General features: G+C 39.2%; 1 protein-coding gene across 3 annotated transcripts; it reads right to left on the bottom strand.

Annotated features, from left to right (window-relative positions):
• Window positions 1–738: 738 nt before the first annotated feature.
• On the bottom strand, window positions 739–14,562 carry arfip1 (ADP-ribosylation factor interacting protein 1 (arfaptin 1)). 3 transcript variants are annotated; one of them, XM_079675463.1, is made up of 10 exons: window positions 14,253–14,562; window positions 13,102–13,487; window positions 7,691–7,786; window positions 6,335–6,443; window positions 5,665–5,766; window positions 4,557–4,669; window positions 4,067–4,288; window positions 3,196–3,353; window positions 2,826–3,000; window positions 739–2,719 (listed from the first exon to the last, which is right to left on the bottom strand). In XM_079675463.1, the coding sequence occupies exons 2-10, from the start codon at window positions 13,483–13,485 to the stop codon at window positions 2,564–2,566; spliced, it is 1,515 nt and encodes a 504-aa protein (XP_079531589.1). In that variant the 5' UTR covers window positions 13,486–13,487; window positions 14,253–14,562; the 3' UTR covers window positions 739–2,563. The 3 variants fall into 3 exon arrangements, with proteins under 3 accessions (XP_079531589.1, XP_079531590.1, XP_079531591.1); XM_079675464.1 differs by lacking the exon at window positions 5,665–5,766 and having other exon boundaries at window positions 14,253–14,559; XM_079675465.1 differs by lacking the exon at window positions 13,102–13,487 and having other exon boundaries at window positions 14,253–14,557.
• Window positions 14,563–14,901: the final 339 nt, after the last annotated feature.

Raw genomic sequence — 14,901 nt, 5'->3', positions numbered from 1 at the left:
AGTTTTTTTGCACAAGACACTGAGTTACACAATTATTCAAAACATATAAGTTATTTTTTTTCCATGCTACTGAATACAATTGATTTTGTAATGAAATATTGATAAATTAACATTTCTATATATTCTTAAAACTTTTTCCATGTTGTTTTGCGCTGCGGTCGACTTGACACCCTGCAGTCTTCCATGCCTTTTTACTCAGAAACTTTAGAATGTGGATCTTAGTCTTGTTATCTATTCTTTTTTTGCCTTATTTGATGGACAATGTACAACAGATACAACGCAGCACTGAGTCTGTGATCATCCTCAAAGCTTTTTCAGAGGCTTAACCAGAACCTGTCAAATGTATACCCGTGGGTGTGGTGGGTCTGTGATTATGAAATCCTAAAGGGGAACCTAAAAGCACCTGGACACAGTCCAGTAAACAGTAAACAGTCGACTTGAATCCATAAGTCAACAGAGTGTACACCAGGGCTGTTTATCTGGAAAGAAACAAAAAGCTAGATAAATGCAGAGAAGGTTTACTTGTGATATAATTGTAGTTTTTCGTCATGTCATAAGCTTTTCCTTTCAGTGACAATGTCTGCATCCTTTTTTCTATAGCCTTCGGTTGCCAAATGTTCTACTTTATTTTTCTTTGTTGGCCCCTGGTGATGACATCTCAAGCTGCTACTACAAACACGTTAAGAGATTAAGAAAATAAACTTTTATTTTCCCAAAGAGGTTACACAACATTCAGAATCCTTTTCTTAACTCATGTGTTAATGTTTTATTATTACAAAGGTAGAGTTCCACTAGCACATACTATCACATCATTATGCAAGTTTTCAGGAAAAACAAAAAATCCAAAACTACATACTCAAAGTAAATAGAGAAAATTACAAATATATATCCATCTATTTCCGGGAAACAATAGATTGTTGTACAAGATTCACACTCCCAAACTGCTATGGTAAGCCAAAGGAAAAGTAGAAATCACCCAAACGAGAACAGCTGGTTATCAATACCAGCCTACAGTATGTCCTCTTCCAAAAATAAACTTTTATGTAGCCCAATGAACAAAACTTTAAGAAGCTCAAAGGAAGCTGGTCTTTCAAATTCAAAAAAAAGGTTCCTCAAGTTAATCATATTTTGGTTTTCATATCATATATCATATCATACATTTCTTACAAGTAATTAGTCTCAAATGCATAAATGTGCATGTGCAATATGGATAAATATCTTTGAGAACATCTTAAAATGTCTTTAAACTTCAAATGTTCGTGGAGTATTTTTTAAACACAGACATGTGGAGTGTTTGAACATGTATAATTGTCCTTTGAGAGTGTGTGTTTGGTCCATGCTCTTCCTGCAAGAGTGGGTCCCGAGAATTGGTAGTGAGAGAGCCTGTTTTAAACAACAAGACCAGATATAAAAGCACAGAGAGGAAGAGAAGAATAAATCCAAGGCACATTGAGTCACATACAGTAAGGCTGGTCCTTCAATTTCTCTGAATGCCATGAATGAAGACCAAAGAGGGAAATATCGATAAAAAGAGCAATATCAAAAGCAGCATCTTGTCATTATAATCATATTGCAGAGTGCAGAATTTATTGTGAGCGGCCATCGATATCATTTTAGAATATCAATTTAAAGTAATAGTTGACGTTTTGGGAAAATAGAGTAAGATGAGAAGATCGGTAACACTCTTGTGTGTGTACACTAATTATGAAACTACAGCCTGAGCTGGTTAGCTTAGCCTAGCATAAACACTATAATCAAGGGTAACAGTTAGCCTGCGCTGTCCAAAGGCACATCACCTCCCATAAAACCACAACTCGATTCTTTTTTGTTTAAGTGAGATTTAGAGGTGCTGATACGCACCATGTTATTTACCTTTGGACAGCCGGGCTAGCTGTTTCACCTTGTTTAGGGTCTTTATGCATAGCTAAGCTAACCTGCAACTGAACACAAAACAAGTTGCCAAAAAAGTAAATAAGCGTATTTTCCAATACGTCAATCCATCACTTTAATACGAGTTTGCTGATAGAAGTGACCAATTTTATGCATGACTCAAATCTGAATGCCGCTTTACCCTGTTTTTAACAGTTGTAAAATCAAATCATGATTGAAATCATGTTCAGAATCACATGAAGCTTCTTGATTAGACTTGTATTAAGCATTCACCAAATCTCAGTCATCTGAGAAGAGTTCTGTAAATAGTGATCCGACGGCAGTTGTTTTGATCCCGTTGCTGCCCTTACAGAAACAACATGTCCGCCGTGCTGGGATACAACATTCATATGCTGGAATACAAAAGGTCAGTTACAGTTTTCAAATGTGTTAAATGCAGCAACTCCTGTTCAACAGATTTGCCAAACAGTTTAAAAGTGCATCGATGGATGATTCAACAACAAGAGTAAAACGGATTGTAAGAGTTTTTTTTTTTTCATTTTGTGTAGAGTTAAAAGATTTACAGCTGTGAAAGTTTGAAAGGCAGTGACAGTCGAGTTGAAGGTTTCCTGTAGTTTCTGTAGGATTTGACATTTCCTGTCAAACTGATCCTCTTCGGCTTCAGAGGGAGTGATTAGTGCTCTTCCAGCCAAGATGGACTGTCCCCACCCGGAATTTTCAACTTGATGTGGAACTGCTTGAGTGTCTGTTCCAGCTGCTGTTGGTTTCCGGCATAGTACGCAGCAATGGCATTGTGGAACAGGATGAGCTGGTTGTGCAATACCTTCACCTGTTGCAGGAGAAGAAATGAATAAGATGATGAACAGTGAACACATTTGAAATAAAAGCCATTATTCTGCTCCAGTTATGAGGACTAGAGCAAGCCAATAACCAACCTTGTTCTCTTCCAGGAACTTCAGCTTGACGGAGACGTCGTTTCGCATCCTCTCGTATTTCTCGCGGTAGATCTGGAACTGCTGCTGGGAGAACTCGATCCTGGGCATGGTGGTGGCATCACGTGGTCCCAGATTCAACTCCTCCAAATCTGTACGGTACGCGTCATACTCAACTCTAGAAGTGAGGTTATTTAAACAGCATCAGAAAAATGCATCATGTTAAATTGTTAAAGGCAATGAAAGCAGGAAATCTGATTTCATGACAGCCCTGATCTCCCCAAAACATTTCAGCTGGATTGAAAAATATCCTACCGATTGTTAGATAACCATTTGTGGTAAGGACATGGTGCGCAAACTCAAGCAACCTTACCTTGCAAATTCATACTGTTTGATATTAACCAAGGTGTCTTCAATTGTTTGGTCCACAAGAGTGTTTACACTGCCGATGAAAAAGTTGATGGCAGCCAGCAATGTCTCTCCATTTTTGGACAAAAGCTTTTGGGTCTCAGCGTTGTAACCAAACTCCTCCTGAGAAACAGAGTCAAAGAAATGTTAGTAAGCCCCGGAAATGTTGCTTAATTTGCACTGCAGTTAGAAGAAGAAGCTGCAGGTGCCAGCATTATACAGTTATTTTTGTATATAGATATACACACAGGTGTAACAGTGATTATTAAATATTAATATAAGTAACAATTCATTGTTTCAGGATCTGCATCAATTAAAACACAAACTTTTAAATCTATTATTATCCATTAACCAATATGCAGACTAGGTAAGACATATTAGGACAGCAGTAGCAACAATACATCTACAACAAAATATTCTCAAAAGAATATCTGTGTATAAGATACATAATACATAGATAATAGTTAACAAAATGTAGAATTATTATACTGTATATGCACTGACTCAAATATAAAATAGAAAGAACTCCTTTCATTGAATCATGGAGCACTATTGATAAATCCTGTAACACAATTAGAGGACTTTGAGGAAGTGGAAGATGATCTTAGCTTTATAATGCCTTTTAAGTCATTAACTTTCATGAACCAATATAATAAACATAAACTGTAATCTAAGGGATCAAAGTAGATTCAGGGAAATGTGTTCCCAGCAGATGACCCACAAGGCAGAACATATTATGTGTTACTTTATGGCTCTCTGCTAGGACACTATGTAAGGATGTTAACATGCCGCTTCCTGTTCATCCTTCCTGATCTGATACATTGATATGGACTCACATGCAGTTCTGGTGACTTGAGGCTGAGGTCGGCGAAGGCGTTACCCAGCTGCCTCTGCGTCTGCATTATCTGGGACAGCTGATTGGCCAGCGTCTGAGCCAGTTTGATGACATTCTGGTACTTCTTCTTGTTGTCTCGCAGGACTTCGATTTGGGCCTCCAGATCCAGGTCCACCGTCCTCGAGCCCCGTCCCAGCTTCTCAGACAGGATCTGTCTGGTACACTGCAGAGGACAGCAGAATTTTTCAAAATATTAGGAAGCACTGCTGGGAGACATACTGTAATAGGGACAATCAGAGAGACAGAGTGGAGCCAATTTCATAGTCTAAAACAAGTGAAGATATCAATAATATGCGTTGTCAGTTTGGGGTATAGTCCCGTTTTCAGCCAACATCTTAATAAGCTAACAGATAAAGACTGAGACTTGGGTTGAGAGGAGAAACAGGGTGAGGTAGGACAAAAAAAGAAAAATGAAGGAAAGAGAGGATTACTTTATAAGTGTTGATGCTCCACTTTCTCACTAGGTCCAGTTTCTCCATGGCTGGGCTCTTTAAGTCGTCTGATAGGACCACCGCTCCGCTCTTTGGCTGTTCATTCATCGTGCCTGGACAATTAAAAATCATTCACTTAGTAGGTGATTACGTTATTTGATTTGCAGGCTGTGGTGAAAATTAGGGAGGGTTAGGGTCATGTTAACATTGAAACTGACAAAAGACAACATTAAATCAAATTAGAGGTCTTAGTGGTTGCTGATAACATGTACGATTATTCTAAACAAAATTAAAATTAAAATACAATTAATCATGGACTTACCATTTAAAAAAAACAGTAACAGTGATGAAGTGCTTTTTTGTGGTTTGGGCACAGTGGGGAAATGTTAAAAGATATTGAGCCCTGAAACTGACAATATATCAGTCAGTTCTTAAAATAATTGTTATTATTGTTGATTTAAAAATAAATAAAATAGGTTTAAAGTTTTATTTAGTAAACAAAAATAATTCAAATACTTTTCCTCCAACCAGCTGAATAGAAGTGAAAATGGAGGCAAATTATAAAATGTTTAATTTTTTTAAAGCACTATTTTAAATGTATGTATGTATTATGTTATATTTTTCACTTTTCCGAAAATCTTTAAAAATGTTGTCAGTTTCAGATCTCCATAGATTAAGGCTATGGGAGACTACGAGTGGCAACTTTTGCAAGGACAAAGATTACAAGCATGAAAACCACCTGCGATTAAATGAGAGCAGTTCCCTCCAAGCCGAGCTGATGCTTAGGGCATCGAGAGGTTGCACCAGATCTAGAAATGTGGAGATCTTAGAAAAAAATAGTCTAAGGGTGTGTGTTAACACAGATGGTTAGCCACTGCCAAGCAACAAAACTACTTGAATCAGCCCAGACATACACAAAGACAAAGTTTCAGAAACAAGAGAGGAGGAGAAGAAAGGTTTGATTCTGAATGGAGCACAGCCTGTGGGAACAAGGAGCAGGTAAGAAACTGGTGAAAAACCAAGAGGTACAATAGGACTGCGGTTAATTACAGTGTGCAAAAAGTGACGATTCATTATGATCTGATTCATACTCCACTGCTGCCGGTACCTGTCTCAGCCTGACTATCGCTGGAAGAGCGCGCCAAGCGGCTAGCAACAGTAGAGCTGGGAGCTACAGGAGCCACGGGAGACGTGGGCAGGCTGGCTGACCCTGGGAGATATTCAAAGTTATCATTCATTAGTTTGTCACCATCCAGCCTAAACACGTGGAAAGGGGATTTTTTGATTGAAGTTGATTTCCTGTTTGTTTCCTTTTTTTGGAGAATGAATGTGGTAATGAACAAAAGCCTACCTCCAGCAGTGCAAATAACATGGAAAATATCCATGGCAACATTGTAGTAAACGGGCTACAACAGCTCACCACTCAATGGGGAGATTTTTTATTTGCATTTGTAACAAGGACAGGATGATGAAAAGGAAAGGAGCGTTAAAACCTGGTGATCAGAGGAAACTCATTAAATTCAATTGGAGGTCCACCTTTACAAATTCAAATGTCTGCCTTTCAATTTCACAGAGATTAAAACCCAAAAGTGGAGCACAGTGAATAGATGGAGAGAAAGACTGTTTTTAAACACTGAATGCTGCAAAGCACTCAAGTAACGTAACAAGGCTGGAACATTTCTGATGAGCTGCTCCGTTGCAAATGTCTGATAGTGAGGAAACGGCACATAAACAAAACGAGGACAGCAACAATAAAAACGGGGAGTGAAGTGTTTCACCTTTGTATGGTCCTGATTCGATGATGCCCTCTGTTGTTGAGGCGAAGTTGGCGGAAGTGACACAGGACTCGGAGAGGTTTAGGGCCCTGGGGACACTGGGGTAAGAGTCCTGTGAAACAAATCATACGGGGATTATATCAACAGGTTTAGTAGTTCTTAGCAGACAGGCGGCAAAGACAGGGAGCTTTTTGTTCTTTCTGTATGAGTTTACAGACATTTGGGATACGCCAAGTCGCACATTCTGCTTACAAAGAAAGAAAAGTAGAATAACACATTTGATCAACTTCACAATAAAAAAAGGATATCTTTGAAAGTCTTTTAAATCAGGTGGCAGATACTATATTTTATTAAAATGACCGTAATTGTTTTCGACAAACTTCCCTCATTATTCAGCAGCACTTTGAATCTTGAGAATTCCCCTTAAATATAAAAAAAACATCCAATTGATAGTTGAAAGGGGAATGAAACAGTAGAGAACCATCTGGCATCTCCCGTCTTGTTATGAATTAATGATTGTACAGAAGCAGACACTTCCTAAAATGTACGTCACGTAAGTCTTAAAGTAAACTTGTGGCAAACCTAAAGTAGGGTTGACCAGCAAAGTGGTGCACAGTGGATTGACATGTGTTAGCATGTACATTCAAATGCCTGAGCTAATGTTTAGAAGATGCATATTTTATGCATACATTATTGTGGCTGTGTTGTGTTCCTGGCAACTGTCAGTGTGACAGAGAGCGAGTAAACAGCAGGCCATCTGGAAGCACTGCTGCTCAGTCAGATGGATGATAGGAGGGCACCCTAATGTCTCCATCTAAATGCTTTACTGCAGGGATATCACCTTGAATCCTTGACAGTGGAATATGCCCCTGCTAATAGAATTAAACCTTTTTGTGTAGAGCTGCATAGATTTGTAAAATGTTCCTGTCAATCACTTGGCAAAAAAAAAATCGGTTATTTTTAGTTTATTTAAAACCAAATTGCAAATATTTTATTTTGTTTTAATGTCGAGGTATATGTTTGTAATGTTTTTTTCTTCTCCATATCTAGTTAACTGTATAACATTTTGGATTGTTGGTTGGAGTAAATAAATAAAACATAAATATATAATAAATCTCGCTGTGTTATGAAAAGTCTGTTCTGAATATTCATATATAAAACAATTTAATCTACTTAATAATAAAGATGATTGTTGGTTGCAGGTCTCCTATTTTTTTTAGACTGCCAAAGAAACAACAAAATGAAAGGCATGATTGTTTGCACTGGTATATTTATCCAGGAGTCTTTAATATTTTATGATGAGACAATTCTCCTAGAAAAGTATAGCTTTGAGATGCAGTTCTCCAGACACGGCCTTACCCTCTGGAACACCATGTCCGGGCTCTGCTCCCCGTTGCTGGTGACTGGGATCTCAGCCGCTGAGCTTCTATGGAACTCCTCAGTCATTGTGCTTTCCTGTAATGAGGAGGGTGAAAAGAAGCAGGTTATTCTTTAAAGCTTCACCATATCACTTCAAAGAGAGAGTCCTCTGTTAAGAAACACAACTCAGCATCCACTAGTGGGACACAAGAGATGTGGGCTGCCATCTTGTGGACACAGCCTGGTGGAAATCATGAGCCTGGGCCAGGATAAAATACTGTTATTAGTTATTGTGTCATATTTTGGAAGCTGAGTGCATTGCATAATGTTTCTTTTAATACAGCCTTCAGCTGCCCTTACAACAAAAATACTCTTGCCTGATCGATAGATACAACTGGGACTACTTTGTCATACAGTAGCATTGAAACTGTGACTCCCTTGCAAATATTAGAATAATAAGATAATAATTCATTCTGATTAGAAAATGTTTTGCCAAAATCTTGGTCAAAATTCTTTCCAGGAAAGGATGGGGAGTTTAGTCAGCTACAGAATAAGCAGTTATGTTGCAGCAGTAAAACATGAAGTTATGCAACATCGGACTTCAATTCAACGCTCCCCTATTTTTTAACACAGTTTGGGTCGACTTACTGGACGTAGATGGAGTTTTGTAAACAAAGGATCTGATTCATTACAAAGGTTTAGTATGCAAGTGCCCCACCCATGAAGCTATGCAAAAAAGGGAATCAACCAGTTATCTTCAGGGGGGGTGGTGGTGGTGGTGGTATATACAGTGGGGCAAACAAGTATTTAGTCAGCCACCAATTTTGCAAGTTCTCCCACTTAAAAAGATGAGGCCTGTCATTTTCATCCCCGGTATACCTCAACTATGAGACAAAAAACAAACAAAAAAAAAACAAAAATCCAGTAAATCACATTGTCTGATTTTTAAAGAATTTATTTGCAAATTATGGTGGAAAATAAGTATTTGGTCAATAACAAAAGTTCATCTCAATACTTTGTTATATACCCTTTGTTGGCAATGACAGAGGTCAAACGTTTTCTGTAAGTCTTCACATGGTCTTCAAACACTGTTGCTGGTATTTTGGCCCATTCCTCCATGCAGATCTCCTCTAGAGCAGTGATGTTTTGGGGCTGTCGCTGGGCAACACAGACTTTCAACTCCCTCCACAAGATTTTCTATGCGGTTGAGATCTGGAGACTGGCTAGGCCACTCCAGGCTTGTTACGAAGCCACTCCTTCGTTGCCCGGGCGGTGTGTTTGGGATCATTGTCATGCTGAAAGACCCAGCCACTTTTCATCTTCAATGCCCTTGCTGATGGAAGGAGGTTGTCACTCAAAATCTCACGATACATGGCCCCATTCATTCTTTCCTTTACACGGATCAGTCGTCCTGGTCCCTTTGCAGAAAAATAGCCCCAAAGCATGATGTTTCCACCCCCATGTTTCACAGTAGGTATGGTGTTCTTTGGATGCAACTCAGCATTCTTTCTCCTCCAAACACGTCTAGTTGAGTTTTTACCAAAAAGTTCTATTTTGGTTTCATCTGACCATATGACATTCTCCCAATCCTCTTCTGGATCATCTAAATGCTCTCTAGCAAACTTCAGACGGGCCTGGACATGTACTGGCTTAAGCAGGGGGACACGTCTGGCACTGCAGGATTTGAGTCCCTGGCGGCGTAGTGTGTTACTGATGGTAGCCTTCGTTACTTTGGTCCCAGCTCTCTGCAGGTCATTGACTAGGTCCCCCCGTGTGGTTCTGGGATTTTTGCTCACCGTTCTTGTGATCATTTTGACCCCACGGGGTGAGATCTTGCGTGGAGCCCCAGATCGAGGGAGATTATCAGTGGTCTTGTATGTCTTCCATTTTCTAATAATTGCTCCCACAGTTGATTTCTTCACACCAAGCTGCTTACCTATTGCAGATTCAGTCTTCCCAGCCTGGTGCAGGTCTACAATTTTGTTTCTGGTGTCCTTTGACAGGTCTTTGGTCTTGGCCATAGTGGAGTTTGGAGTGTGACTGTTTGAGGTTGTGGAAAGGTGTCTTTTATACTGATAACGAGTTCAAACAGTTGCCATTAATACAGTTAACGAGTGGAGGACAGAGGAGGCTCTTAAAGAAGAAGTTACAGGTCTGTGAGAGCCAGAAATCTTGTTTGTTTGTCGGTGACCAAATACTTATTTTACAGAGGAATTGACCAATTAATTAATTCAAAATCAGACAATGTGATTTCCTGGATTCTTTCCCCCCCATTCTGTCTCTCATAGTTGAGGTATACCTAGGATGAAAATTACAGGCCTCTCATCTTTTTAAGTGGGAGAACTTGCACAATCGGTGGCTGACTAAATACTTTTTTGCCCCACTGTATATGTTTTTAAATCCTCTGGAGCAGAGAGAGGAGCTGTGGATTACTGTTATTGATTAATGCATCAGTGTTTCTTAGGGTCAAAAACACTACACTCACAACTTAAAATTGCGAAACTTAAAATTAAAAACACCTTGAATTTCAGGGGGGGCGCGGGGCTCCGTTGGCAGGGCGCAGCCAACGGAGAGGAAACACTGATCTTTATCATCTGCTGTTCTCCATAGCAACAACCCTTTCCTTGAAAATATCTGGTTTCTTGTTGCCATGTTCCTCAAAGTCGCTAACTCGCAAATACATGGCTTTATGTTTCACAGTGACATTCAGACCACATTCAACCCTGTGCATCATGTTTTATAACTGCTCATTATGTGGTCCAATGTGGAAAATCCTGTGATGAAAAAACACAAATGGACCAACATTTCCCTTAAGTCAACAATTACAAGGAAATACCTGTTATAGTCTTTGTGAAATACATTTAGTCCCTTTTAATTGATCCTGTTGGTTGAACTGACCAAGGAACACATTTGTTTGAATAGCTTCACATTTCCATCTTGGCTTGTAGAAGGGCCACCCATTGGAGAAAACCGTTTGCAGCATCAGATTTGTTATAGTGCAACTTGTGGCCTAATCACAGTGGACTTTGGAACTAGAACGCTGCCCAAAACACCATAAAAGCTTTACATGTCAGCTATGTGAGGTCCAGCAGTTTAAAGTGGATTAGTGACATGCCTGGCAGAGGAGGTAACAAGGAAACAATGTAGTATAAATCTGAATTTCTCTCTTTGAACAAGATCCTTCAGCTAGAGGTAAACCTTGACCGGTGTCTAAATAATGCAGATAGCTAGCAGGAAACAAGATATGGGTCTTGTCTGAACAAAGCAACAGGTTTCACTGTGTGGGCCAAGAGTCCGTTCAAAACATGGGTTTTTACCAAGAACACATTTAATAACAAAGCTTGCTTGTTTGGTTTTAATGTATTTTGTAAATTAAGTCTTTCTTAACAACCCAGTACAATTCCCTTCATTGTGGAACTAATATATTGTATTCTAGTTCAGACTGTGACTTAAATTAAGGGAAACGCATAGAGAAAAAAAAGATAGATATATAAACATGTGGTTTCCTCTTTTTTCCAAATAAAGAAAGACATTACCATAAAGTAACCTCAGAGTCCAATTGAGAGAATTCACCAATTTCAGACAATCCATTATAAAGTAACCTGATAGGTCTTTTAAAACTAGTTTAACTGATTTTTGTATATTAAAAGAACGTGGGTTATCTATTGCAAATACTACAAGATATAGCCCAGTGTTTTGCTTTGATCACACAATGTGTCATTTGATACGGTATGTATGTTTATAAAGAAAGAAATGGAGAAGAACGCCTTTTGTAAAGAAGTTGCTGTGTTAGGTTAGTAATAATCTTATCAAAAAATATGTTTTAAAAAACCGATAGACTCAACCCTATTATGACATAATAAATATAGACCAAAGTCAAGGTTATATGTAAAAATGCTTGACAAAGACTTTACCTTAGGTGTTGTGTCATTTGACAGTGACATAAATACTTTAAGGCTATAAGACCCCGGCATAGGAACCGATCAGCACAGGTAAGGGTTGGCTTGTCTATCAGCCTACTGCAGATAACAGAGTGCTGCCCAATCACCTCTGAAATCAAGTTTACACAGGCAAGGCACATCTCCGAAAAAAGGGTGTAAATGAAGTTGGATTGCACAACGGTTTTTTCAATGTATTATTTATCCATTTGCAGTTCTTGCACAACTGTATTGATTGTCCCAATACAATCTTTTTTTTGTTATAGGAATGATTAAACCAAGGATCCAGGGATGATCAGGCATCTCAGAGCCAAAATGGTCCAACCCAACATCTGGAAAAACTTTGCAGGAAGCTTGGGAATAGTATGTCAGCCTACAGAGATTAGGAGAGTGGCTGAAAGATAAGTAGGGAAATGAAAAGGCAAGGTATGACAAGTCATCTTGTGTCGTTACCGACGGTATCCTGGATACAAGCAAGCATGACGTGGGAACAACAATAAACTAATTGTCCAATTAGCTGCGTCAGCTGAAGGAATCATGGCTTGACTCTCAAACTACAGAAGAGCAGAAGCCTGTTGAAAATTGCCGGGTTAAGGCTGCAGAAAGGATTAAAGATGTATCTTAAAGTAAGATCTGGAAATTGTGAGTTACAACTGTGATGACTGAGGTTTAGTAAATGAAGAGGGTTTACAAAGAAATAACGATTGTGATTGGACTTGCAATAGTGGCACTGAGCCCGATAGAGAACGTAAATCAAGAGCCTGAGGAGTCACACATTCCAGCGACACAAGAAATGGGACTGGGACTGCCGGAGAATGTGCAGTCAGGAGTCCAAACCCGTTTGACTTTCCCAGCCACGTGACAGCATGTAGAACTCTAGAGCTTTATTTACACCCCACTTACAAAACAGGGAAACATTGTGAAGAAATGTAATCATTAACACATCATGTACACGTAGCAATGGCAACGAGTGTCTAGAAGGCAAAAACAAAAAGTATATACTTACCCACTTACATTTTATACTCAAGTTTGCATTGTAATAAGCAGCAAAAACAAATCTCAGAAATCACTTGAGATAAGCCAGCATGTATACAAAACAAAGGAAACGTAAGACGCCTTGATTATCCCCAGACCCAGACACACAAAGCACCTGACAGAGCAACACACAAGTAAAAGAAAGAAAGCCACCGACTACTGCACCGTCAACACAGAGTAACAGCTACACCAGCTATATTTCATAACCTCCAGCAAAGCAGAATGAAATCTGAAACACATCTACCAGGAGAAACAAACAAGATCTGATGTTGTTGAATAATATGATCAAGCTTCACAGCTAAATCCAATCTTTTAGTAAATTAATTTTTTAATTTGTATAGGAAAGAGATCATCACCATCACAGCAAGTAAAGATCGAAACAACAAGAGCACAGAGAGCAAGTGCTAGAAGATTATCCAAAGTGAATGACAATATCACCTTTGTTTCAGTGTCAGAATCTCCACTTTCCTCTGGTGTTTCAGCAGTTTCAACTTGATGGTTTGCCTCAGGTCCCTCATGTTCTACACTCGCAGACATGTGTGCAGCCTCACTTTCACTGATTATCACCACACCCTCTCTCTGAATGCCCTCATCCTCCTTCTGAATGGCCTTATCACCGTTTTCTGCATTTTCTTCAGCGCTGTCAATATCAATCTCGTCCATCTCATCATCTTGGTAATCTCTTCCACTACTGTCGTCTACACTGTCCTGTCTCACATCCTCACTAACACTTTCTTCTGTTTTGTCTTCCCCCTCACAATCCAGCTGAGGGTCCTCAGGTGAGGTCTTCCCCGATTCAGCCTCAAGACTAACTTCAGACATACCTGAGAACAGACAGATAGAAGGATATAAAAAAAATCCTACCATACCAGCTGACAACTTATGGTTCAGTAAAATATAGGAATGCAATACAAACCGAACCCCAGTATGTGCCTGTAAATAAATGTAATATCATTTTGTTCAACTCGCAGTGCTAAGCATGCAATGAGATAAATCCCTGATAGTCTTGGATACATATATGTGAGCCAAGTGCTGACAAGGCAAAATAAATGTGTGTATTTCCGGATTTCCAGTGTGATTACTGGTATAGGTTTGGTACATGTGTGACATAAAGCAACACAGGAAACGACGTGGGTGCTATTATTTCTAATGCAGACAGTGAAGTATTGCAGCTATAATCACAATGTTTACTCTACTTCTCTCTACACCACACACCGGAACACACTCTCATGGTTTACTTTAGCACAGTTACCTGTTGCAGCACCGTCACGTGACTAACTAGGTGGACAAAAGTGACACAAATACTTATGCTAGTAACGACACATCATATAATGACAAATTGTTATATTTTATGGTTTAGCAAGCATTAAAGAAGCATTGTGTCTAGTTTGACTCTCATTGGTTAGCTTATAGCTGTCTACTAATTTAAGATGTGTCAGACCGTTGACGTGGTGTTTGTTTGCTAACGTCAACCTAGCTAAACCGTAGATAACTTAACATTCTAAAAACTTAATTTAATCATGTTTTCCCTTCATATTTTGTCATATATGCAAGGAAAATGCGATGCTTAAAACTTTAGTTCACATTACCTGTCTGCGGTCGTGGCTAACTCTTTAGCTGAGAGCTGTTAGCCGTTGCTTTGGTTAACCGGACTAGCCGTTGTTGCTGTAGTTAACTGGAATAGCCGTTGTTGCAGTGGTGAGCTGAAGTCGTTGGTGCTTGCTGTTAATTCAAACGTTGCATAGATATGCTACCAAGTTATCATCGATGGTCCTCGACTATCTTTGAGCACACTAGACTTGCTGGGCGAACCCCGGAAAGACTAAACCACTGCGGCCCTCGGCTGTCATCAGAAGCAGACTACATCATTTGAAGCATGCGCTCTCCCCCTGCTGTTAGAACACGGTGCTTGCAGTTTGAGTCCAATGTCTAAAATCAGTTAATTAATTAATCAGAATCGGATTTATTGTCAAGTGGGTTAACACATACGAGGAATTTGCGTTGGTGTTAAAGACACAGAAAGAAGAAAAGGCCTATGTTTTTGGAAAAAGGTTTTTTAAATAATGAAATTATTTACACAAAATATATGTAAGAAACTGAGTAGCGTACGGTAAAATAAAATAAAATATGACAAATAATATATTCAAATACGATAGTCAGAAGGAAGAGCTGTGCATATTTAAAAATATGTAGTGTGGTGAAGAAATGTGCAACATGTTCAAAGCAGCGCCGTATAGA

Source organism: Notothenia rossii (assembly GCF_949606895.1).
Source record: "Notothenia rossii genome assembly, chromosome: 1".
Lineage (NCBI taxonomy): Eukaryota > Metazoa > Chordata > Actinopteri > Perciformes > Nototheniidae > Notothenia > Notothenia rossii.
The sequence above is the reverse complement of the archived record's forward strand: the minus strand, read 5'-3'. Positions and strand labels throughout refer to the sequence as shown.